Source organism: Ruditapes philippinarum, unplaced genomic scaffold (assembly GCF_026571515.1).
Source record: "Ruditapes philippinarum isolate M1 unplaced genomic scaffold, ASM2657151v2 ctg625_1_1_1_1, whole genome shotgun sequence".
NCBI lineage: Eukaryota > Metazoa > Mollusca > Bivalvia > Venerida > Veneridae > Ruditapes > Ruditapes philippinarum.
Genome location: NW_026853337.1, coordinates 377657 through 403168, shown reverse-complemented (window position 1 = coordinate 403168; position 25512 = coordinate 377657). Strand labels below are relative to the sequence as shown.

The window sequence follows — 25512 nt, the reverse complement described above, 5'->3', positions numbered from 1 at the left end:
AGGTGATAAGTTGCTAAAGATAGCCGACAGACATGGTTGGCTTACTGTTAAAGAGTATGATGCCAGTCCACTGGCCGATAACGATGGTGATGCTACTAAACAGCACGGGACCATCTTACGTGCTACCCAGGCGCGTAGGTATTCTCCATATGCCGAGTCAGGGTCGAGACAGCAGTGGCAGTTCACATCTGAGCAGCCTTTTCAACCGCCAGGAAATGTGCAGTTATGCCAAGGGGTTATGTCGGAGGTTCAAGCCAGCAACAGCGAGTCCCGCTCGGTCTTGTTTCATCCGTCACCTCGGAGGACATTACGTCAAAGACTGCCCTTACGTCCATAGAAATACAGTTCCTCCCCGGTTCTTGGGCTTCGACGGTCACCCAAGGTCATCAATTACAGCCGGATGTGAGCCGGATAAGTAATACAGTTGAGTATGTTTGTACAAAACATGTTGATAACTCTTGTAAACAAAACGTGTTACTTAGAAATAAGGTAGATTTCTTGGTTAATGAGATAAACGGTAATCGTTTTATTTAAGATATTATAAGAAATGGCTATAAGATAACTTTTGATACGTTTTTCTTAAAAAAACGCGTCAGTTTTAAAACACTTTAAATTCGTGAGTCAAGCTTTTTGAGAACTTTTATTAAAGAAATGTACTATGCACTATGCGCCATACTGTTTTAATCCGTTAACCGTGTGTGTTACCTCAACCGGCAAAGAAAGATTCATTTTAGATCTTAGGCATGTTAATCTATTTTTATACATGATTTTAAAGTTAAGTTCGAGGGTTGCAAAGAAGCATTAATTTTTACACACTTCCTCTATTGTTTGTGACAGGTCTATATTTTTCGGTTAGACATGTTTAAACAAAAGAAAGTACGTTAAAAAAAACAAAAAACGAAATACTATCTCTATATGCGCTGTGTTAAAGATAATATTTGTGCATTACATCAATTGCTTGGATCAGCCATTGCTCAAGCCAATATAGTTTTACGGTGTGTAAGTTGGATATCGGCCTCGTGCATCGATCTTTCTGTTTAGGAAAGACCTGGTCTCGAATTTCATGAAACATCTCGAGCGCTACGCACATGACATTCGTGACCAGGTCTTTCCTAAACAGAAAGACCTCGTACTCGGTCGATATCCTATACGTAAAAAGGCAATCTCATATTCAAATTTATTTTACGCTCGGGTTATCATCAGTTAAATCAGTATTAATGAATATTTTCACAAATTCTTAGGTTTTTCGTGAGAAGATAACGGTTGTCGCAAGTATTACGTCTGCACTGTTCTACCATTTGGTTAAAGTTCGGGGCCTTTTATTTTTACTTAACTTTTAAGACCGCTTGTTAAGTATTGGAGGACCCTCGGGATAAAAATGATAGTCTATCTAGATGACGGATGGGGCACTGATTCTCCAGAAGTATGTCAAAAGTTAGTGAGCGGGTTTATTCGGATTTACACAAGGCAGGTCTTCTTGTAAATGAGGAGAAAATTATTTGGTCACCTACTTTAATTATAGAATGGCTAGGGTTTTTTGGAACATGTATAAATGTACCGTTGAGATACCCTCTAGAAAAATTGATAAACTGAAACAGTTATTGATAAACTGCGTCAAATCTGATACTAGTATTACTGCACGTTATTTAGCAAAAGTAGTAGGAAATATTATTTCAATGTCCTTTAGTTTTGGTAATATTTGTAATATCATGACCAGAATTTACATGTACCAATTGTAAACAGGTTAACATGGGATAGTTGTATATATCTTGATCAAGATTCTGTTAAGGAATTGAAATTTTGGCTCAACAATTTGTCAAATTTAACATTTAGATCAGTAATGCCTATTTACAGGATTCCAAAGCGTATTCTTTTTGTAGACGCTAGTTATTTTGCAGGAGCAGGTATTTTACTAGGTTCAACCAATCAAGTTTCTCATTATATGTTTAAAGTTGATGATGGCAAAATGAGTTCAACTTGGAGGGAGATGAAAGCTTTAGAATTTGCAATCGAAACTTTTTCTGATCAGTTATATAATTATTATTATTATTATATACCAAACTTCTTAAGCACTTTTTCATGCACATTGACACGTTCAAAAGTACTGTACAGTATAACAAAATAAATTATTTGCTCAAGTCACAAATTCAAATCAAATGTAGTTTAAAAAGTTAAAAAGACCCACATAAATAATAAAATATAGGTAAGACTTAAGAATTGTTAAAAAAAGCGAACCTAAAAATAATCAGTCCAAAAAAACCCTCTTAAATAAGTGAGTTTTAAGCGCTCTCTTAAACACTGTTAGAGTTTTACAGCTTTTAAGTGTTCTAGGTAGGGCATTCCAGAGTTTAGGGGCTGCCGTCAAAAGAGCACGATCACCATAAGTCACAGTCCTAATACGCGGAACGACAAGTGCTAAGCAATCATTCTGGGACCTAAGTTGTCTGGTTGGGATATAAATGTCTAGCATGTTTCGTATGTACGTAGGTGCCTGTCCATGAAGCGCCTTAAACACATATGTAAGGAGCTTGTAATCGACTCTGATGTGCACAGGAAGCCAATGTAGTTCCTTTAAAACTGGGGTTATGTGGCAGTTTCGCGGTGTCCTGGTAATAACACGAGCAGCCGTATTTTGAAAATTTTGGAGCTTGTTGATAACGTACTTTGGAGATCCATATAGCAACGAATTACAGTAATCTAGTAATCTAATTTTGATGTCACTAACGAGTTTATTAAGGTTCTGGTTGAATCAACAGTCAAGTATTTCCGAATTTGACCTTTTTGTCGAATTTTCATGAAGCATGAACGAGAAACTGAGTTCACATGTTGTTCCATGTCTAAATGAAAATCCAGTACGGCGCCAAGGTTTCTAACTGTTGTAAATGGTTTTATTACAGAATCACCGACTCTTACAGTAAGATCTTTAACGTCACTTTGTTTTGGTACAAAGATAATCACCTCTGTTTTATCCGCATTGAGTTTCAAAAAGTTTTTATTCACCCATAGTTTGATGTCATTTAGGCATGCTTTAATCCGTCGCAAGGTATCATTGCGTGAAATGGCTTCCTTTTGTTTAAATGCCATGTACAAGTGCGAATCGTCAGTGTAGAAATGATGTTGAAGTTTATGCTTCCGACAGATCGCGCCCACAGGTTTTGATGTAATACTTCGGACCAAGAACGGACCCTTGTGGCACAGAAAATGTCATACGTACAGCTGTTGACAGTTCACCATTGACGCAGACAGTTTGATGACGCTCACACATATACGATTTCATCCAATGTAAAGGTTAGCCTCCGAAGTGTTGTTCGACAAAGGAGGGTACTATGGTCGATCGTATCAAAAGCAGCAGATAAGTCCAGCATTATTAGAACAGTAGTTTCATTCTGATCAAGAGAACGGAGAATGTCATTTTGTACCCATAATATAGCAGATTCTGTTAAATGAAACTGCCTAATAGCAGACTGACGCTCTTCATGAAGTTTATGTGCAGATAGCTGTCTTTCAAGTTGGGAATCGACAACTTTCTCGAGAATTTTGGAGACAAACGGTAAATTAGATACAGGCTGGTAGTTCTTCATAACCTCTTGATCTAACCCTGACTTTTTGATTAAAGGTCTGACTCTAGAACTTTTAAAAGCGGGTGGTACATAGGCCTTCTCAAGTGAAGTGTTTATGATTTTTGTGATCAATGGTAATAGTTCATTTCAGCAATGTTGGAATTGGGTCAAGTTCACAGGATTTGTTTGGAGAATTGCGAATAATTTTTGAAATTTCCTTATCAGAAACTACTGAAAAGTATAATAGGTTCGTGAAAATATACTCTGACAACCAAAACGTTTTTAGAATAGTTAATCAGGGAAGTACAAAGGGTCCTTTGTAAACTATTGCTAGAAAAATGTTCGATTTATGTGTTCAGCGCAGTAATTTGTTAGAAATCGCCTGGGTTCCTAGATTTTTGAATTTCATAGCAGACGACGCGAGGCATATTGTCGATTGGGACAACTGGGGCGTATCGGAATATATTTTTGAGTTTCTTAATGCTAAATGGGGTCCCTTCAAAGTCGACTAGTTCGCAAACAATAAAAACAATAAATTGAACGTTTTTTATTCAAAATTCTGGTGTCCTGGTACGTCTGGGATTGGTGCATTTGCTTATAACTGGGAAAATCAAAATAATTGGATTGTTCCTCCAGTAAATTTAGTTCTTAGAGTTTTACAGCATATGTTTATTTGTAGGGCAGAGGGAACTTTGATAGTTCCAAAGTGGGAGTCTGCAATTTTCTGGTCGTTACTTGTCAATATACATACCAGAGAGTTTCAAAACTTTGTGACAGATTTCATAGAGTATTGTAAAACTAGTCAGTTTTTCAATCCAGGATCATGCAAACATAGTGATTTTGCTATTTTTCCTTTTAATGGAAACGTTTACGCATTAAAAAATTCAAAAAGTAGCAAATCACCTTCTAACCCGATATTGTCTTTGTTTTTCCTTGTCAAATAATTGTTTTATTTTCGGACGAACGTAAGTGAGGGAGAAAATAAGGGTACTATAAAACACAAAATAGCTGAAAGAACTGTTATATATTATACAAAGGATTGTTAGAGAAGGCATTATTTGACCTAAACAAGTCAGAACATATAATGATTGAGAGAATTGTTATAATTCATAGTAATGGGTGATGAGTGAGGGAATATAATGATTGAGAAAATTATTTTAATTAACCCTAATGGATGAGAACAATTATTTTTATAACACCCATATTTGTTATATTGTGTTTAGCTCTTACTATGACATCGCTCTCACCATTAAGATATAATACGATAAATCTCTGTGTTATGTTCATGATGTTAAGATTAAGAAAATATATTGCTTCATGATTTTTTAAAGTTTCTGATTGTCCCGATATTTGACATAAACAAGTTGTTTACTTTGTGCTTTAGAACCTTCCGGAAAAGTGAAAAAACTTTTGGAAATTTAAATATTATTTTAGAAATTTCGTAAACATTTTGATTATTTTAAGAAAATGTTATCACAGTTGAATACTTTCTGTAAAAGTCTTATATCTTGATTATTGACACATGATTGATGAACATTCCTAGATAGCATACATAAAGCTGAGATTTCCTTAGGGCATCTTTGGAAAACTTTCACCAATTATTAAAGAAAAACTTTTATGCTTGAATGTAAGCTATGGATTGATCTTTGATACTCATTCTTGTATTCGGACTTAGTGCTTCTAAATTAATTTTATTTTCTGGGGACATTTTGGACTTATTAATTTAAATGGTACTGTTGACTTCATTTCTTTTAATTGTTTATTTGTTTCATGTAAATAAATATTGTTACGTTTAAAAAAGCTTGTTGCTGGTTTTGGTGTCCTATCCTCCTTGTTACGCCCGGCACGTAACATCTCTATCATTCTTTGTTATAATGATGTTGCTTTTCTCACACACTTTGATCAAATAATGACTTCTCTCAAACCTAAAGATAATATATGATTGTTCTCGCACTCAATATGTGTTATATAGTGTTTTGCTCACATCCATTAGGATAAATTTGGACTTCCTTAATCCATTAAGGTAACATGTATATAATAGTTCTCTAGTTATCTCAATCATTATGCGTTTTATAGTGTTTTGCTCTAACCCAGTGTTTTGCTCTCATCCATTAGGTAGACCGCCTCCGTGGTCGAGGGGTTAGAGCCGATGACTTCTAATCCATTTACCTCTCTGGCGTGGGTTTGATCCCCGGGAGATGCTTTGGTAGTTTAGCGCGGAGGAAGGTAGTCTAATACTGGTGTAACTCTTCAGGAACGATGTTTAGGAAACTACCCGCCTATATGACTGAAAAACTGTTGGGGAAAAGGCGTAAAATGAAACAAACAAACAAACAAAATCATCCATTAGGTAAATTAATGACTCTCAACCCTAAGGCTTATTTATGATAGTTCTCTCACTCATTATGTGTTATATGGTACTTTGCTCTCACCCATTAGGATTGATATTGACATCACTTTCAACCATTAAGAATATGTGTAATAGTTCTCTCGGTCATTATGTGTTTTATAGTGCTTTGATCTCACCCATTAAAAATAATAACACTATAATTTTGTTATTTATTATTTGATATTGTAGTGATATATTTATATAATTTTAAAATTTACAATAAATATTAATATGTAAACTGACTTCCTGATTCTGTACATTTTTCATGAAATCCAAGGTACCATGTAATTCAGGCATCATTTTCTAAGCAATTGCAACAGCAAAAGGTCGGGACTTTAATGGATAAATGAACATGCATACTAGTTTCAGAAAAAAACAACTTTATAACTTTTGCAATTAGTTCTAGGTTGACCCCGTATGAGGGTATATTGACTAAACTATTAAGCAGCCAAGATAGGGTCTATGTAGCCTTTTTAGGCCTGTATTATAGATGCCAGTATTGAGGATAATTGTATGATTGCAGGGGCTAGAAATTATAGAAGAAAGAGATGAGGCACAAGACGTTTTTCCTTATGAGAACAATATTGTTAGTGAATTTAATTCGGGGGAAATATTTGATAATAGCTCAAAATTTGATGAAAGTTCTGAAGAAGGAATGGAGAACAATAATTCACTATTTGATGAAAGTGTAAATTTTAACAGTTTTTCTATAGAAAAATCAATTTCTCTCAAAATAAAGGAAATGCCTACTGGGGAGAGTGCTCCAAGTAATTTAATTGGTTTGCTTAGACCTGAGGCTGAAGGATCATCATTCAATCTTGAGGTACAGGAGGATGACGATGATGATAATAATTGTGACCATACAGAACGTAAAACTGTGGTACAGGAGGATGACGATGATGATAATAATTGTGACCATACAGAACCTAAAACTGTGGTACAGGAGGATGACGATGATGATAATAATTGTGACTATACAGACCCTAAAACTGTGGTTCAAAGCAAATATTCAAGAAGTATGAAACCGATTGGTTTGGTTAGGCCTGTGGCTGCAGTTTCGCCATTTAGTCTTAAGGTTAATGAGAATGACAATGATGATAATTATGACCATACAGAACCAAAAACTGTGATGGAAAGCACAGTATCAGGTACCAGTGACTCAGTATTAAGACAAGGATCAGATATGGAACAGACATGTGTAAAACTGGCGTGGTGTGAACCAAGATATTACCCAACCACCAGTCAGAATCAAACAGAACAAATACAGAGAAATTCTCCTGTACAGCTTTTAACAAAAGCCCGTGTTTCGGACAACTCGTCTAATGATGCTTTCACGAGGGCAAAGTTTACTGATCATCAGAACTTGTTTTACAGCAAAAATAATGCATGCAAAACTGTGTATCATCTTAAGGAGGGAACGTCTGGTAAACAGAGGCAGGAAGTTACACTTCGTACCTATCTTTTGTCCCAGGAAATTCAAGAAGGTATGTTACAAAGTTATGGAACGCTGTATATTATTATGACAACAGTCTAATCATTTTAAATGTTGAAACGAGATATGTTTTAGCTCAACCTTAAAGAAAAAATAATGAGCTATTGTCATTACCCTCTCGTCAGTGTTGCATAACTTTAGTTTTGCTTACTTTTCCATGGACAATTTCTCAAACACTGTCCAATTGAATCACTTCACACTTAAAATACTTGTTTAAATGGGATTCATCCTAAAGGGAAGGAAACTTTATTATTTATTATGTCTCCCAAAAAAAGTTTGGTCAAACATCAAGGTCAATTATTTAAATTTGGTTGAATTGTCATAATTTCATTATTAATGAACTGATATTGTGTAAACTTGGACACAACAAGGCTTGCTACCAAATAAGCATATTGAAAAATTTTGATGTGACCTTGATCTTAAATTGGCCTTTACTGTCAATGTCAAATAAATGAAATTCTAATTTTTAACTGGCTATAACTTTGTTATTTATAAATGAATCAACTTCAACAAAAATCATTTACGCCAAGACCTCCATGTATAGCAAACTCGAATTGGCATTTACTCGTGTATGAACTTGACCTCGGGGGTTAGATTATTTAATTTTAACTTATTATTGCTATAATGGGCTGTAACTTATTAATAAATTGATTGACAAAACAACCTTTTGACAAGACCTTCTAAAAGATTGAACTGATCTAAACATTAAGCTTTTAATGACCTTGACCGTCAAGTTCAAAGTATTGAACTTGTCATTGTTTTGTCATTTATGTATGTATTTGATTCATACGTGGACAAAACATCACATGGACCAAACAGACAGGTTAAATTATTTTGATACGACGTTGACCTTTAATTGTCCTTGACCGTCAAATGATTATATTTTCCAACATTTGTCATTTATTTATGGAAAGAATTCTTACTTGGACAAAATAGCAAGCGTGACTAGACAAACCTATATGAAGGAAAAACTTCACTTTTTTCTTTAATTTTCTTTTTAAAGTTTTGTTTGTCACAGGGTTAAATATTTGGAGATTACAGAAACAAACTCTGGGCGTAGGATCGAATATTTATACCTTAAAGGAAAATTATTGTCTTTCCATTGGTATAATTGACTGTAACTTGGTCATCAATAAATAGATTATCTTCTTACTTCAACATTTTTGACAATACCTTCTTGAAAGCTGAACTGACCTTGACCTTAAAAATTTAATGGTTGGCATAATTTTGTTATTTACTTATGGATTTGATATAAACTAAGACAAAACAAAACTTGCAACCAAACAAACATTGAATAATTAAGATGTAATTGAGCTTGACTGTCAATGTCATTTTAGAGTGACTATATTTCTCATTGTCAAGTTGAGCTGAATTGACTATTTATTTCGAAAGATTTACTGTTATAACGGAGAGTGACCAACATTTGATATTGCATAAATGGAAAATGTTATGTTAAGTATAAATCCGCTTAAAATATAAAAAGACGGTCCCACTCTTTTTATGAATTGAATGTCACAGGAGGTAATTTCCAATGGGCATTTATTATAATTTCCTTGGGCCACATGACTTATTCATCATTCATGCCAATTAAAGAAAAAAATAGAAAGGAATTATTGCAAAATGTAAACATATATTGACATTCATCTGTTCACCCACTATATACCCTTCAGATGGACATAATGCCACTTTAATGAAATACTCTTTTTTATTTTGCCCGAAAGAATTTCGGACATATTATGTTATACCCCCTGGCGTCCGTCCGTCCGTCTGTCCGCTCTCACAAGACAGTAATTATGTGGCTAGAGGGCAATAGGTAACTGTCCTTTCTCTTTGAGGTTATTCATTCTGTAATGCTTTTATGTGGCTATTTTCTTTTGTGTGGCTAAAAAAACAATAAAGGGAACAATAGAGTAGCCACATAATTACTGTTCTGTGAGACCGTCCCTCCGTTAGAAATTTGGTTTTCGGAGCATAACTTAAGCTTAAATTGACCCACAATATTCAAACTTCATAGGATGAACCCCTATTGATTTTTGGGTCACATGGTCAAAGGTCACTATAATCTTAAAACTGAAACGGTTATCCGCTCAATTAATTAAGTATTAATAACCTACAGTTAAAGATTTTGTCCAATACATGACTCCTATTGATTTTAGGGTCATAAGGTCAAAGGTCAGGGTCACTATGCCCTTAACACTGAAAAATGTGGTTTCTGGAGAATAACACAAGTTCTATTTGGCTTACAGTGTACAGCGTCATAGGATGATTGTCATATTGAATAAAGGATCCATATCTATATTGGGGTCACAAGGTCAAAGGTCAATATCAAATGACCTAGATATTGTTGACAGTTGTTTTACAACTGTCAAACTTCATAGGATGATCAATTATATTGAGCACATTAATTTTATGCCCTAAAAATTGCTTATATTATATTATACCTCTGGCGCCTTCCGTCTATCCGTCGTAGCATTTTTACTTACAAGATAAGAACTCGGTGGTGGTTTGGAAACATATATATATGAAAACCTAAATTTATAAGTGATTTTATTTATAATTGCAGATTCTGATTCTGATACTCAATACTATACTGCACAGTCGGTCCCATTTGAACCTCTAGAGGATGAAAATGACATGGAGTTTGAACTGTTGACAGAGTCAGGGGCAGCCAGTTATCCTTGTGAAAGTTAGAAATAGAACATGGAATAGAAACAGGTCACCACTTAGTAGTTGACAGAAATATTACAGCTTTGTAAATATGCTCGGAAGTCTGTTTTATTTAGACCAAAAGGAAATATCTTTGGTTCGTTGACTTTCAATAGCACAGTACTTGAGTGCTGTAAGTCTATAGATAGAAGTTATGGCAGTGTGTTTTACAGAGGTCTTATAGAATGAATACGATTTTGAGTCACTTGGATTTACACAAGAAATGACAAGATGTTTTAATTTGTATAAATTTTGTATATGATTGTTAACTTCTGAAATTTTTACCTGTTAGTATTTGTTGTTTTATTATTTGTTTTCTTTATTTTTCATTCTATGGATATGTACATTTTTTATGTCTAAGTAAATTTAACATGCTTTGTGTTATGTAGATGTGTAGGTCTGATACAATGTATTCATTTCATAAAAAATATGCTGATACAATACCTGATGCCATATGAAATAAAAACATCTGCATATGCAAGGGAAACAAAAGAATAACACCTATGACATCGATAGTGCTAGAAATAATAATTTATATGTTTATAAATATACACCTTTATTGTACGGTGTTCCGTTTGGACAATCGTGATTTTTATTAAGTATGTACCCGCGATGCAAGAAGACACGATGGTTAAAACGCGATGGCACGATGGTGCGAAGGTGAAAACGAGATAAGACATCGCGTTTTCACCATCGTATCATCGCGATTTCAACATCGTACCATCGTGTTTTCACCATCGCGCCATCGTGTTTTCATCATCGTACCATTGTGTTTTCACCATGGTGCCATCGCGTTTTCACCATCGTGTCATTGCGCTTTCACCATCGTTTCATAGCGTTTTTATCATCGTGCCACCGCGCTTTCACCATTGTACCATTACGTTTTCAACATCGTTCCATCGCGCTTTCACCATCGTACCATCGCGTTTTCATCATCGTGCCATCGCGCTTTCACCTTCATACCATCGCATTTTCACCATCGTACCATCGCGCTTTCACCTTCGTACCATCGCGTATTCACCACGGTACCATTGTGTTTTCACCATCGTGCCATCGCGTATTCTCCATCGTAACATCGCGAATTCATTATTGTGATGTCTTAATTTTTAAATAATGAAATTGTTTCTTGGTGACTATGTTGACTTGATTGTTATAAATGAGAAAATTTGTTATAATGGAAGACAAATTATATTTTGTTACAGTAGAGAGACTGTTGTTCTCATAAGTGATAGTGGTAACAAGTTAATGTCTTAAAGGTATAAGATTGAGAGGAGACTGGGACACATTACAAGTGGAAAATTACATTACATGTACATAGTTCCTTATATACTACAAAATGTGTCCAAACACATATGATGTTAATTCCTGTGTGAGGAATTGTTAGATCAGTGAGGTGTGAATTTCAGTAGACATGGTCATAGTGCTTGAGCTGGTACAGGTATATGCCGGTGCTAGGATGTAGATAGAACTTGAGCTGGTACAGGTATGTGCCGGTGCTAGGAATAAAGATGTAGAATGAAAACTGAACAATCACTTTCAGTGTGGAAAGTTGTGTTCCGAAAGTGTTAACTGGGAGTTGAAACATAGAAAGACCTCAACTGGGAATGGGAATGCTCAAACATTCAAATAAGTTACCCAGTGTTACATACATGAAATATGTAACATACATGAAATAAGCAGATAGATATAAGAAAGATATAAGTGATAAGTGGATTGTCCAGTGAAATGTTTGGCGAGTTAAGTGACATGTGTGGATTAATTAATTAGTAAAATTTGTGGATTAGTCAGTGACATTATGAGGATTCTTGAAGTGAAATAATACTAAGAGGAGAAAGGCCTATATATACACAGCTGATGTGTTGTATGGTTTAGTTTGTGTTAAAAGTGATGATAGGAGTGGAGTAGATATATAATTAGATATATATGTTTTATAAACATATAAATTGATTTATAACATTCAGTTTTTGGATGATGAAATTATATATTCATCACATGCGAAGTTGATGATGAGTGGAATGGTTTTTTTTCAGCTCGCATGTCACAAAGTGACAAGGTGAGCTTTTGTGATCACAATTCGTCCAGTGTCCGTTCGTAAACTTTTACTTTAAACGACATCTCTTCATAAACCGCTGAGCCAATTTAATCCAAACTTCACAGGAATGTTCCTTTGGTGGCCACCTTTATAAATTGTTCAAAGAATTAAATTCCATGCAGAACTCTGGTTGCCATGGCAACCGAAAGAAAAAACTTTAAAAAATCTTCTTTTTAAAAAAACCCAAAAAGCTTAAGCTTAGATATTTGGCATGAAACATCTTCTAGTCAGTGTCTACCAAATTTGTAAATATTTGTTCAAATAAAATCCCTTGGGTCAAAATTTGCCCTGTCCCGGGGTCATTGATTTTCTTTATTGGCGTCCGCGCCGAAGCGCGGCGCCCCTTATGGAATGAAATCAGATTTTGTGAAAGGGCGACAGCAACTTCTCGAGCCTTTTAGTCGGTCATAATAAAAGCCGATCATTCCGATCGGTATGAGGGTGCTTGATTATTAATTAAAAATGAAATGTCGCGATATGTACAATGATTAGCGAAATGGAGAATTTCGCAATGCAAACATTTTCAAATGCAATAAATGGCGCTCTTCGGGGTTTTTTATTTATCATTTTGTAGTACACAGTGGGTTATTATGGTATGTTATTGTTGTACACGTATCCGAAAGATGAGTTGATGACCTAAACATTCCGAAAATCTATTTATAGAGGGATGTACTCCTATCGGTAATTCCCGGTCTCTCCCGGTCTATTTTGACCGGGATTTACTAGTGACCGGCGAATAGTATGACACGTTTATTGTCCGGTCTCTCCCGGTTTTGGTTTAGAACAAATATTTTACAGATAAATAAGCTTTTTTTCCAAAATGAATGTTTGTCACTTAGTTTGGTTACAATAATTAATAAACACAGATCAACTCTCAAATTTATTGTTTATTAATTTATTATACATAAACATACAATTCGAAAAAAAAAAACCAACAACAACAACAATAGCATGTTTCATTTTATCTATATGAGATAAAAACAATAAAAATGTACAATAATTGAGAAAACAGGTACATTTTTATGGTTTTAATATGACACTATCAACTTTGAAAGAATTTATTTAATTTGTTATTCGTGTTTAGTAAAGATGCCGTGGAATTATTCAAAGTTACAAATTAGATTTTATGAATTATTCAATTGATTGATAATTTAAAAGATGATAAAGAAAAATACAAATGTACATGTACATGTTTTAAAATAAAACAAAATTAATTTTGAAAGATTAACAATAATTTACTGACTTTTTCCAGTTAAGTTTTGACTTATAATCGTCGGTCAATATGACACTTGAATTCTTAAAATTTATTTTACAATTTTAATATAAAAAAAGAGTAGTAAACGTAAAATCTCAGTATTAAAATAGCACATAAAACACAAAAAAAGAAAAGAAAACAAAATTCATAAAATCTGTAATTTTTTTTATTAAAATAGATATTACATTTTTTTTAATCAGACTAGAAAATAGTACATTAAACCTTATTATTTAAGAAGATGTAACACTCTTAAATTTAAAGAGCTACTTAATACGCAGTCAAAAAAGCTATATACATTTATTAAAATTATTTTAGAAACGGTTAAACAGTAAGGAATCACATGAATATATTTTCTCTGTAAAAATGGTAATACTGTCATAGGATCTGTACACCAATACTGTATTAATGTTTTATTTATTCCATTTGCTTTTCCTTGTCACTGCTGTCAGTATAGTTCATCAGTTTTTATGTACAAATATTATAATCTTTTTTCTTCTTTTTTTTGTAATTAATGCAAACTGTCACTTCATTGACACAGATTATAACTCATATGTCTATTTTTTCATAGGTCAAGCTTTTTTCCTTGACTTCTCTAGTTCTAGTTTTACACTATCTTTTGGGTATAGCGCGGTTTCGATGCAGTGATTTAATTCAGGCTGCACAAATACAATAAGAATAAACTTTGTTTCTTTAAAAAACAATATAAAATGGTGTTGATAGTGCTCAAAATTCACATAACTATTACAAAGTGTAGATTATTAAATAAGTTTCAGCCACCAAATATCCGAAAATGGAACATTCCCAGACAAGAATTTATAGTCCTTTTCAAAAAAATAAATGGAGTAACACACCATCACTATTGTCAATTCCCCGTTTAACAAACAATCTGTCACGTGACCTCACAAGGTATTTTTTTGTATAATTTGCTGTATGCTCACATGCTTGTTATCATTGCTTGAGCTAAATAAAGTTTATGTTGTTGTTGTTTATTGTATAAAAACAATTATGCTCAACATGATCAACATAACATAATAAGGGACAATTACACAAGGGTGGTGTTGATCATGCGTTACACATATGAATTATAAATGATTGTATACATGTATATCCGTTGCTATTAATAATCACGGTCATAAAGAAATAACAAGATATATTCTAATCTCTAGCATGCCAATCAAAGTTCACAATGAACAATGTCTTTCGTCCGTTCATTCATAAGTGATATACAATTCTGGTAAAAACCAATTAACCATTGAAAAGATTATAAAAATATCTTGTCATCATATGTCTACTAGTTCATCTTCACCTGCTGCATTTCTTGCTTGGACGCCCTTTGATGCTTTGCATCAATACTTTTCTTGTTTGTATATTGTAATAACTTTAAAAAAATCTTGTTTTAAATAAACCCAAAGATTTGAGCTAAGACATTTAGCATTAAACATCTTCTAGTGAGTGTCTACTAAGTTTATTCAAATAAAAACCCTGGGGTGTAAATTGGCCGTGCTCCGTGGGATCATTGATTTTCCTTACATGTGCACATCTTTTGGAACTGTTGTTTTCCCTTTGCAGTAGCAACCAGTAATGTTTTGACACATGCACTATTTCAGATACAAATATGAACTTTGTGATATCAGTTTTACATTTTTATTTGCTTTTGTTTATAGTTTACAATATTACTAGTTCCTTGTCATGAAAAGTTTCTATATTCAGGTGAGCAATTTCAGGGCCATCACGGCCCTCTTGTTTTATGTGTGCTATTATTTATGATGATATTTACTTAGATTACATCTCTCATGTTTGCAGTTACTTCATCATTATACTTTGATAACTTACATTATTCAGCTTCTTCCTGTTAAGTAGACTGTATACATACATTTTTACATTCTCTCATAATGACCAATGATCGCAAGAAATATACATGTGTGTGTGTGTGTGTGTGTGTGCGTGCGTGCGTGCGTGCGTGCGTGTGTATTTATTTATATGAAGTAGTTTTCAGAAGTACATTTAATTGGTGAAAGAAAAAAACAACAAAAAACAAAACAGCACATTAAAAAAAAATCATTTCATTTATATATTTTTCGATCTGGATTGTGACAACGCAATTAATAAGTTATGTAAATATTTCTTAAGTTATCTTTCTTGACTTTGATCAGGAACATTGTGTCATGTGTGGTCATGATTTACATAAAGCTCTATCTTGAGATCCTATGGTGGAACTGCACATAAAGTTATTTTTGGCTTGCAGCCCGGCTGCAAGCCATTTGTTTTGGAAAAATTGTTCCGGTTAGGTGGTTTCCTGCTTACATTTGTTAGTGCATGATTGAACGGGAAACCAGCTGCAATCGTTCCAATCGCAACTTTTCGGCCCTTTCCGTCACTCTTCGGATTTATGATAATAGCCGAAGTAGTTCTGATTGCAATCATGACAATTCGGGCGATTCCGTCATACTGCGGAATCAGACGAAGTAATATTACGGAAATCTAAGCTATTTTAGTTACTTCGGTAATCCCAGTTTGTTTATATAAATAGGATTTCTATTTTTACTTGATTCCGTTTCAATTCTTTTTCAAGACGCAAAAGTTAGTTTCTTTTATAATTGGTTTTTGTCTTTATTAGTTTTATACAATAGAGAATGGTTACTGTAGTAGTATTCCGTCTCTAAAGGGCGGCCCTGCTTACCAAAAGATCTTGACCGAGTCACGCAGAATATTAGTGCATGATCAAGTTATATTTAGGTTTAAACGTCTTGGTGAGGTAATCTAAAAATAGCCCATGCATATCATTAACCTTACCACGTGTTGTCGATCATAGATATTTTAGGTACATGATTATTAGTAACGAAGTCTTTTAGTGCATTTACTTGTCTCTAAAGCTGCTATATAAATGAAATTAGCAACTGCCAAAACGAATGATTCTCTCTGCGAAAAAAGTGGAAATGAAATGTGCGCACTTGTTTCCCTTCAGTATGATAGATTGATCTCTAATTCTCCACGTGAGAGCCAATGTTAGTATTTTTACGATTGATTATTTTCTTTATTAGTTTTATACAATATAGAGAATAGATTTCGAATCGTTTTTGACAAAAAAAATATTCGTTTTTACAAAAAGAAAGTTGCTACTGTTATCGTCAGCATGTTCCCGTTCAGTTATAATCAGTGGACTTCTGGTCCCTATTTTGGTCCAAATTTGCACGCATAACACTGGTGCTCAAACAAATGGGCACAGCTAGGTGCTCGTCCAGTCTTGGGCTTACCCTACCTATCCCTTTAAAAAAAAAGTGAAACTTTTTTTTCGAGAAAAAACCCTAAATAAACCCTTTATGATATACAAATGCCGTAATTCAAAAAAAATTGTGATAATAAATTGAAACAAAAAAAACAATTTTAAAGGGAAGGGATGATGGCACAACTGAGCAAGCCTTTCCTTTTAAAAGGAAACTTTATTTAATCTGTTTAAAAAATATCATATTTGGCATTAAAACAGTTTGTGGAAGATTATAGACTTAATCTAACCATAAAACAAACAAGAGACAGTGAGAATTATTTTTGACTAAAGGGAGAGTTACATGATAGAATTCATTGTTTTAGCGTGTACAGTATATATTTCTACGTGTAAGAGATATATATGATGGTGTGCCACTTGTTATTTAGATAGGGCTTATTCATTTATAGTAACTCGGTGATAGTCAAACTTTGTACTTTTATAAAGTATATTATATTGTTGGCGTCCGCGCCGAAGCGCGGCGCCCTTATTTCGCCCTTATGGAATGAAATCAGATTTTGTGAAAGGGCGACAGCAACTTCTCGAGCCTTATAGTCGGTCATAATAAAAGTCGATCATTCCGATCGGTATGAGGGTGCTTGATTAAAAAAAATGTCTCGATATGTACAATGAATAGCGACCTGGAGAATTTCGCAATGCATGAAATAACCTTTTCCGTCTCTTCGGGTTTTTTTTTTATTTATCATTTTGCAGTACACAGTAGGTTATTATGGTATGTTAAAATAGAATGATGAGTTGATGACCTATACATTCCGAAAATCTATTTATAGAGGGATGTACTGCTATCGGTAATTCCCGGTCTCTCCCGGTCTATTTTGACCGGGATTTACCTAAGTGACCGGCGAATAGTATCACACGTTTATTGTCCAGTCTCTCCCGGTTTTGGAGTAGATGTTTGATATCGTTACAGAACAGAATAGATATTTTACAGATAAATAAGCTTTTTTTCCAAAATGAATGTTTGTCACTTAGTTTGGTTACAATCTAATTAATAAACATAGATCAACTCTCAAATTTATTGATTATTATTATACATAAACATACAATTCGAAAAAAACAACAACAACAACAACAATAGCATGTTTTATTTTATCTATATGAGATAAAAAAACAATAAATATGTACAATAATTGAGAAAAAGGTATATTTTTATGGTATAAATATGACACTGTCAACTTTGAAACATTTTATTTATTTTGTTATTCGTGTTTAGTAAAGATACCCAGGAATTATTCAAAGTTACAAATTAGATTTTATGAATAATTCAATTGATTGATAATTTTAAAAAAATGATGAAGAAAAATACAAATGTACATGTACATGGTTTAAGAATAAGCAATACATTGTATATTGAAAGATTAAGCATAATTTACTGAGTTTTTCCAGTTATGTTATGACTCATATGACAATTGAATTTTTAAAATTTATTTTACAATTTTAATAAAATAAGAGTAGTAAACGTGATAACTCAGTATTAAAATAGCACATAAAACACGAAAAAGAGAGGAAAACAATATTCATAAAATCGGTATTTGTCTATATTAAAATAGATATTACAATTATTGTATAATAAACAATTATGCTCAACATGATTAACATTGGTAATATAACCAGTGTCATATTTTTACTAAGTTGTGAACAGATACCTTTTAAGAGGGGGTCTTTCGCTAATAGCGATAACATAAGAGACAATTTAAACCACAAGTGTGGTGTTGATCATGCGTTTCACATATGGATTATAAATTGATTGTATAAACATGTATTAATCCTTTGCTTATTAATAATCACGATCATTAAAGAAATAACAAGTAAATATTCTAATCTCTAGGCATGCCAATCAAAGTTCATAATGAACAATGTCTTTCCTGGGGGGTTTTTTTTTCCGTTTTTACATTCTGGTTTAAAAAAACTAAATTGAAAAGTTTTTTATAAGAAATATCTTGTTCATCATATGTTCTACTAGGTTCATCTTTCCACTTTTTCTGCATTTCTTGCTTGGACGCCCTTTGATGCTTTGCATCAATGCTTTTCTTGTGAATTTACTTACATCAGTGCTATATAATAGCATGTCCATTTTATGAGATTGACACAATCATGTTACAGACTTTCACATGTTGAAGATACAAATTTCTTCTCCACACCCACACCCTCTTCAGCCTCAGTCTTACACAAACTTATTTTTACTCATCACCATCCCCCCCCCCACACACACACCCCTCCTTAAAAAATGTTTGTAACAAAATACCATATACACCTTCCATAATACCTGATGTAAGTTGACTGTCAAATTATCCAGTGTTTCTTTAAATGACTGACCAATTAAGCCAGAAAATATGAAAGAGGATATTTTATATTCATGAAAATCAGGCAGAAAATTGTCTGTTTTGTCAGACAAAATATGTCAGGTTTGCCATACAAAATTTCTGAGAAATTGTTGGCTAGGTCTCTACGATCATACTTGAACTTGTTTGATAATTATGTAACTATTATCTCGGACAAAATATATCTGGATATTAATTGTTATGCTAAGTGTGAGATGTATAAGTTAAAGTTATAACACCAACTGGATATTGTTCATTTTGCTTATTTAATCTTGATATACAGATATAGTTTGTATTAGTGTACACTCTGTAATCACTTTTATGCACCTTGTTAACTAAATATGTAATGCACCAATATAACCCTAACACCAGCATTAAAGCAGCATGCCTCCAGATTCATCTAATTTTTTAAAAACATTTTTTAAAAAGTATTTTTATTTTTTATGTTTTAAAATTGTGAAGTAACAAAAGGAAGCAATTTTTCAAATTGAGGGAAAAATCAATGGCAAAATTTTCAAAAACCAAAATAAATTTCCAAAAAAATAGTCAAAAAAGGTTTGTTTAAAAGGGCCCCCTTTCTTGCTAAGGTATCACAGTAGAAATATAGTTGTAATTACTGAAAAAGTCAGTCATTAATTGCACATAATATGTACGATTTTACTTGAATCTTAAATTATTTTTTTTACTTTTCCTTACATCATTACTTTTTTCTCAAGTTGATTTTATTGAAATATTTTCACTCATCTGGAGGAATGTAGCTTTAACTTCCAGGGAATGGTCAGGACTGACATGTGTGAAGACCACACATTGTAGGTATTAAATGAGCCGCGTCATTACAAAACCAACATAATGCGTTTGCGACCAGCATGGATCCAGACCAGCTTGTGCATCCGCGCAGTCTAAGCAGGATCCATGCTGTTCGCTATCAGTTTCTCTACTTGTAATAGGGTTGGTAAGCGAACAGCATGGATCCTGATCAGACTGCGCGGTTGCGCAGGCTGGTCTGGATCCATGCTGGTCGCAAACGCATTATGTTGGTTTTGTCGTCATGCGGTTCAAATGTTCCCTCTTTGGAGTTGGATATATTCCCCCCATTTTTATATGTTACAGTAACTTTTGACTGGTCGATAACTTCATAATAAATATAATATAAATAATGTAAAGAATCATTGTACAGGTCTTTCTTGTCATCATTTTATGTAGAATATGCTTCTAAAGCAAAATTCACTGAATCTGGGCAGTTCTTTTTTTGTAAAGATTAAATATAGCAGTGAGGTTGAGGTAGAGTTTATATCCTTGAAAATATTTTTTGTTTGTCTCATAATTATGAAATGTTAAATGTTTGGATACTGTTTAGAAAAGTTCCCATGTTATTATGTATTATACGAGGGCTGTCCGGAAAGTTCGTAGACAATGCTATAAAATTATTATAAGCAGTCATATTAATATGATGATTAAAAATTTTGCTTCAGCTAGTATTCATTCTGCTACAAATTTCTAAATTAAAAAACATGATAAAAGTTGTATTGGCAAATCGCCAATCACCATGACAACATGATCAACGAATCACGGAGCACTTGATTTCATGCCAACATCTACTCGAATAAAAAGTTGCTAAAAGTTGTAATTTTTACGCAAACTCTTGTTTTAATGTTGTGACATCAAAGGGTACTACTGCTTGATATTTAGTGAAAATTAAGACGTCATACGCAAAGAAACAACTTGTTAACGACGAATATGGGCAATGAAGTTGCGTTAGTTTTGTGTCGCAAAAATGACGTCAAATTCAAGGACGGAGCAACGTAATGTTATTTTACTTCAAAGCAATGCTTATAATGATTATAATCTTTACTTGAAAAACAAAATCAACCATAAATTGTTAAGGACAACTTGTGTTTAATTGTCAAACACGATTAAGAAGCGGTGATGACAGTATTTTATATCAGAAACGTATCAAAAGTAGCATGGCCGAAATGTCGTAGATAATGATTGCGTTACAACAATCCTTGAAAAAGACAGACATATCACACACTGTATAGGAACCAGTGACACCTTTGTTGTTGTTGTGTTTTTTTTATGTAGTATATGAAATTAATAAAGTAATAGCAAGGGAACATAACATGTATAAAGTATACGCCAGACAGGTTCCATGGCTGTTTAAATCAGAAGAAATTGAATAGTGGATACACATGACATTAATTTGACGCCGTTGACGTTGTCAAAGTGCTCCATGACGATGTATATATGTTATATGTAAATGCTGTAAAAATACAAACGTAAGTCACAATTCAGTAATTTTTGATAAATGTGTTCGCTAGATATGTATATTTTTGCTGACAAAATTTGTACAATGTATGTATTGTTATACAATAAAAAATGAAGAAGTATATGAACTTTCCGGACATCCCTCGTAGTAAACTATTGGAATCAAAATGGAAATAACAGACTATTATAATGTCAACTATTCATTTAAACCATGGAATGACTTGTTCTTAATGTAAAATTTGGTATTTCCATTACCTCTTACTTTCACATATTGTTTGAAATTATGTAATACTTATTATACATGTATTAACTGATGCATGTACAAAGTTTAAAATGAATTTAAGTAACCTTATTGAAATAACAGACAATTAAATATCATCTTTTTTATTCTTTATCAATTCATGGAATGACTCGTTCTGAAACTTAAAATTTGATTTTTCATTTTCTTATACTTTCATGTATTTCTTGAAATTTCGCAATAGTTTACTTTTATATACATGTAACTTGTGAAGTAGTTTGTCTCCAAATCAAAACAAATAATATTATGTCAAGCTATGCCTACTTGTCTGGGAATATGAAAATTATCACAAGCATACTTGAGTAGTAGTAGCTCTTGTGGTTTTGTTTTTTTTACTAGATTTTATGTTTCATATAAAGGAGTAATAGGAGTGTACTGGATTTTGAGAAAAATAAATATTTATTAGAAAAGAATAGAAATACATGTGGCACTGGTTGGTAGTTTAACTTGATTGAATTTAAAACACAAGTGCTTATTTTGTTAACTGGCTTATGATTATTAATATCATATTGTACATTATTTAAATAAACGGAGTGTTTCTATTTCATTGTTATAACCATTCATGCATGTAAATTGAAATACAAAGGTTTATTGATGAATAGAATAAAGTGACAGTAATTGTGAATAATTGAAACAAAGATTTATAGTATAAGAATGCATAATATCATTTATCTACCATTATTTACAATTCTTTATTATTGAGTTAAGATGACTTTGATCTATACTTCAAATATTCAATATTCTCTCACTCAGTTGGTCCAAATCATATCAGACTTTGATTCTTCTGTAGTAGTACGCTTCAGCTACTGGCTTTTGCAGGCCAAGTTCTCTCTCAGAGTGCCTTGCTTAGCCTTATATCTACACAGAAGATCATTCCAAAGTTCTTCTCTCCACTAGTAAAGCTTAAACAGGTCCTGCCATCTTGACCTTTACATAACTACAAAAGTCTGATGAACAAAACACATAATCTACTGTCTTGTTGTCTTAATTACACAATATAGACTTGTATAATAATAATAATTTCTCAGAGGATCTTAGGATATATTTGGCATGGCAAGTAGCATTACCTTGTGGTCTTCTACTAGACTTGCATAAATAAAATTATTATGCCCCTAGGGTCAAAATTTGTCCCACCCTGAGGGTCATGAAGTTTATATGCAGTGACATAAAAAAAGATTTAAATGTATTTTCCTATACAGGTGTATATAAACTTCATGACCCTCAGGGTCAGGCAAATTTTGACACCAGGGGCATAATTATTTTATTTTCATAAGGCATTTTCTTGTTGACCTCTACCAAGATTGTTCAAATTATAGCCCTTGGGTCAAAATTGGCCCCACCTCTGGTGAACTTTTCCTTCTATATACATGTATATTGTAAAATGTTTTTAAAAATCTCTAAAACTACAATAGCTAAGACATGAAACAATATCTGGTAGACCTGTACTACTTTTGTTTACATTATAGCCCTTTGGGTCAAAATTGGTCTCACCCCAGGTGGTCATGGCTTTTCCTTATATAGTAAATACTTCAAAAATCTCCCTGAAAACTACAAGGGCTATAGTTTACAATATTTAAATTAGATATGAAACAAAGTATGGTGGACCTCAACTTATAACCCTGAAGTCAAAATTCACACCATAGTAACCATACATTTTCCTAGCAACAAGTGACTTACCATAGACTTCCATAGCAACCAGTGACTTACAAAGCAACCTATGACTTTCCATGACAACCATAGACATCTGTAGCAACCAGTGCCTTTACATGGCAACCATAGACTTCTTTAGCACTCAATGCCTTGTAATAGCAAAAATCGACTTTCCATAGCAACCAGAGCCTTTCCAAGGCAACCAACCAGTGACCAATATTGCAACCATTTACTTTCCACAGCAACCATTGGATTCCATAGCAACCATAAACTTTCCATAGCAACCAGTGACTTCCATAGTAACCATTGACTTCCATAGCAGATAGTGACTTCCATTGCAACAATAGACTCATAGCAACCAGTGACTTTCCATAGCAACCATTGACTTCTTTAGCTCCCAATGACTTTCCATAGCATCCATTGATGTACCATAGCAACCATTCACTTATAAAGCAACCACTAACTTTTTAACACCTAAGGCCTTGTCATAGAAACCATCAATTTTCCATAGTAACCAGAGTCTTACAATGGCACCCATTGACTTTTGATAGTAACCAGTGACAAAATTGCAACCATTGACTTTCTATAGCAACCATTGAATTCCATAGCAACTACACATTTTCCTCAGCAACCAGTGACTTGCATAGCAACCATTGACTCCCTTAGCAACCAGTGACTTCCCATAGCCACCAGTGCCTCACATAGCACCCAATTAATGACTTTCCATAGCATCCTCTGAATAGCCATAACAAACATTACTTTCTATTATACCAACATGAATTTCATAGCACCCCATGACTTCCATAGCAAACACTGAATTTCATAGCAAACATTATTTACAATAGAAAACCATAACTACATCGTAAACCAGTAAACTTAACATAACAGCCCATTGACCTTCCTGACAGCCAAGACCTCTATATCAACCATTGACTTTTCATAGCAACCAGTGACTAATATTGCAACCATTGACTTTCCATAGCAACCATTGAAATTCTATTTACCAGTGATTTTCCATAGCAACAAGTGAATTCAATACCAACCATTGTTTTTTCTTATCAACTGGTGACTTTGCATGGCAAACATTGACTTCAACAGCAAGCATCAACTTTTCATAGCAACCAGAGCCTTTCCATGAAAACCAACCACTGACCAATATTGCAACTATTGACTTTCCATCGTAACCATAAAATTCAATAGTTACACCTAACTTTCCATAGCAACCAGTGACTTCCATAGCAGCCATTGGGTTCCATAGTAATTATTGACTTCCCATAACAACCAGTACCTCACATAGCAACCATTGACTTTGCATTGCAACCATAGTCTTCTTTAGCACCCAGTGACTTTCAATAGCATCCAGTGACTTACCATAGCAATCATTCACTTTATATAGCAACCATTGACTTCTTTAATACCCAATGCCTTGCCATAGCAACCATGGCCTTTCTTTAGCAACCAGAGCCTTTTAGTGGCAACCATTGACTTTTTAAAGCAACCAGTGACCATTATTGCAACCATTGACTTTCCATAGCAACCATAAAATTACATAGCAACAATTTGCTTTTCATAGCAATCAGTGACTTCCAAAGCAACCGTCGACTTCCATTGCAATCAGTGGCTTTACATAGCAACCATTGACTTCCCATAGCAACCAGTGCCTCATATAGTATCCATTGACTATAGACCTCTTTAACACTCAATGACTTTCCATAGCATCCAGTGACTTGCCATAGCAACCATTGACTCTGTATAGAAACCATTGACTTTCCATTACAACCAGTGAATTCTATTGCAACCATTGACTTTCCATAGCAACCATTAACTTCCATAGCAACTACAGAAGTTCCGTAACAACCATATATTTCCTTAGCAACTGGTGACACTCTACAGCAACTGTTGATATCCATAGCAAACAATAAACTTCAAATAGCAATAAGTGACTCTCATAGTAACCACTGACTTTCCATAAAACCATTGACTTTCCATAGCAACTGATGACTCCCATAGCAACCATTTACTTTTCATAACAACCATTGACTTCCATAGCAACCATTGACTTACATAGCAACCAGTGACTTCCATAGCAACCAGTGACTTCCATAGCAAACATTAAATTTTTACATAGCAACCAGTGACTTCCATAAAGAACATTGATTTTCCACAGCAACAAGTAAATCTACCATTGAATTTTACAGCAT

At 33.7% G+C, this 25512-nt stretch overlaps 1 protein-coding gene across 1 annotated transcript in view; it reads left to right on the top strand.

Moving 5' to 3' along the window:
- LOC132736531 (probable ATP-dependent helicase PF08_0048) overlaps positions 1-18303 on the top strand; it is a 45843-nt gene extending 27540 nt beyond the window's left edge. The window contains exons 4-5 of the mRNA XM_060723675.1: positions 6473-7433; positions 10005-18303. Coding sequence (XP_060579658.1) covers positions 6473-7433; positions 10005-10132 — 1089 coding nt within the window. The 3' untranslated portion in view covers positions 10133-18303. The remainder of the gene's footprint in view (positions 1-6472; positions 7434-10004) is intronic.
- The last annotated feature ends 7209 nt before the right edge of the window (positions 18304-25512 follow it).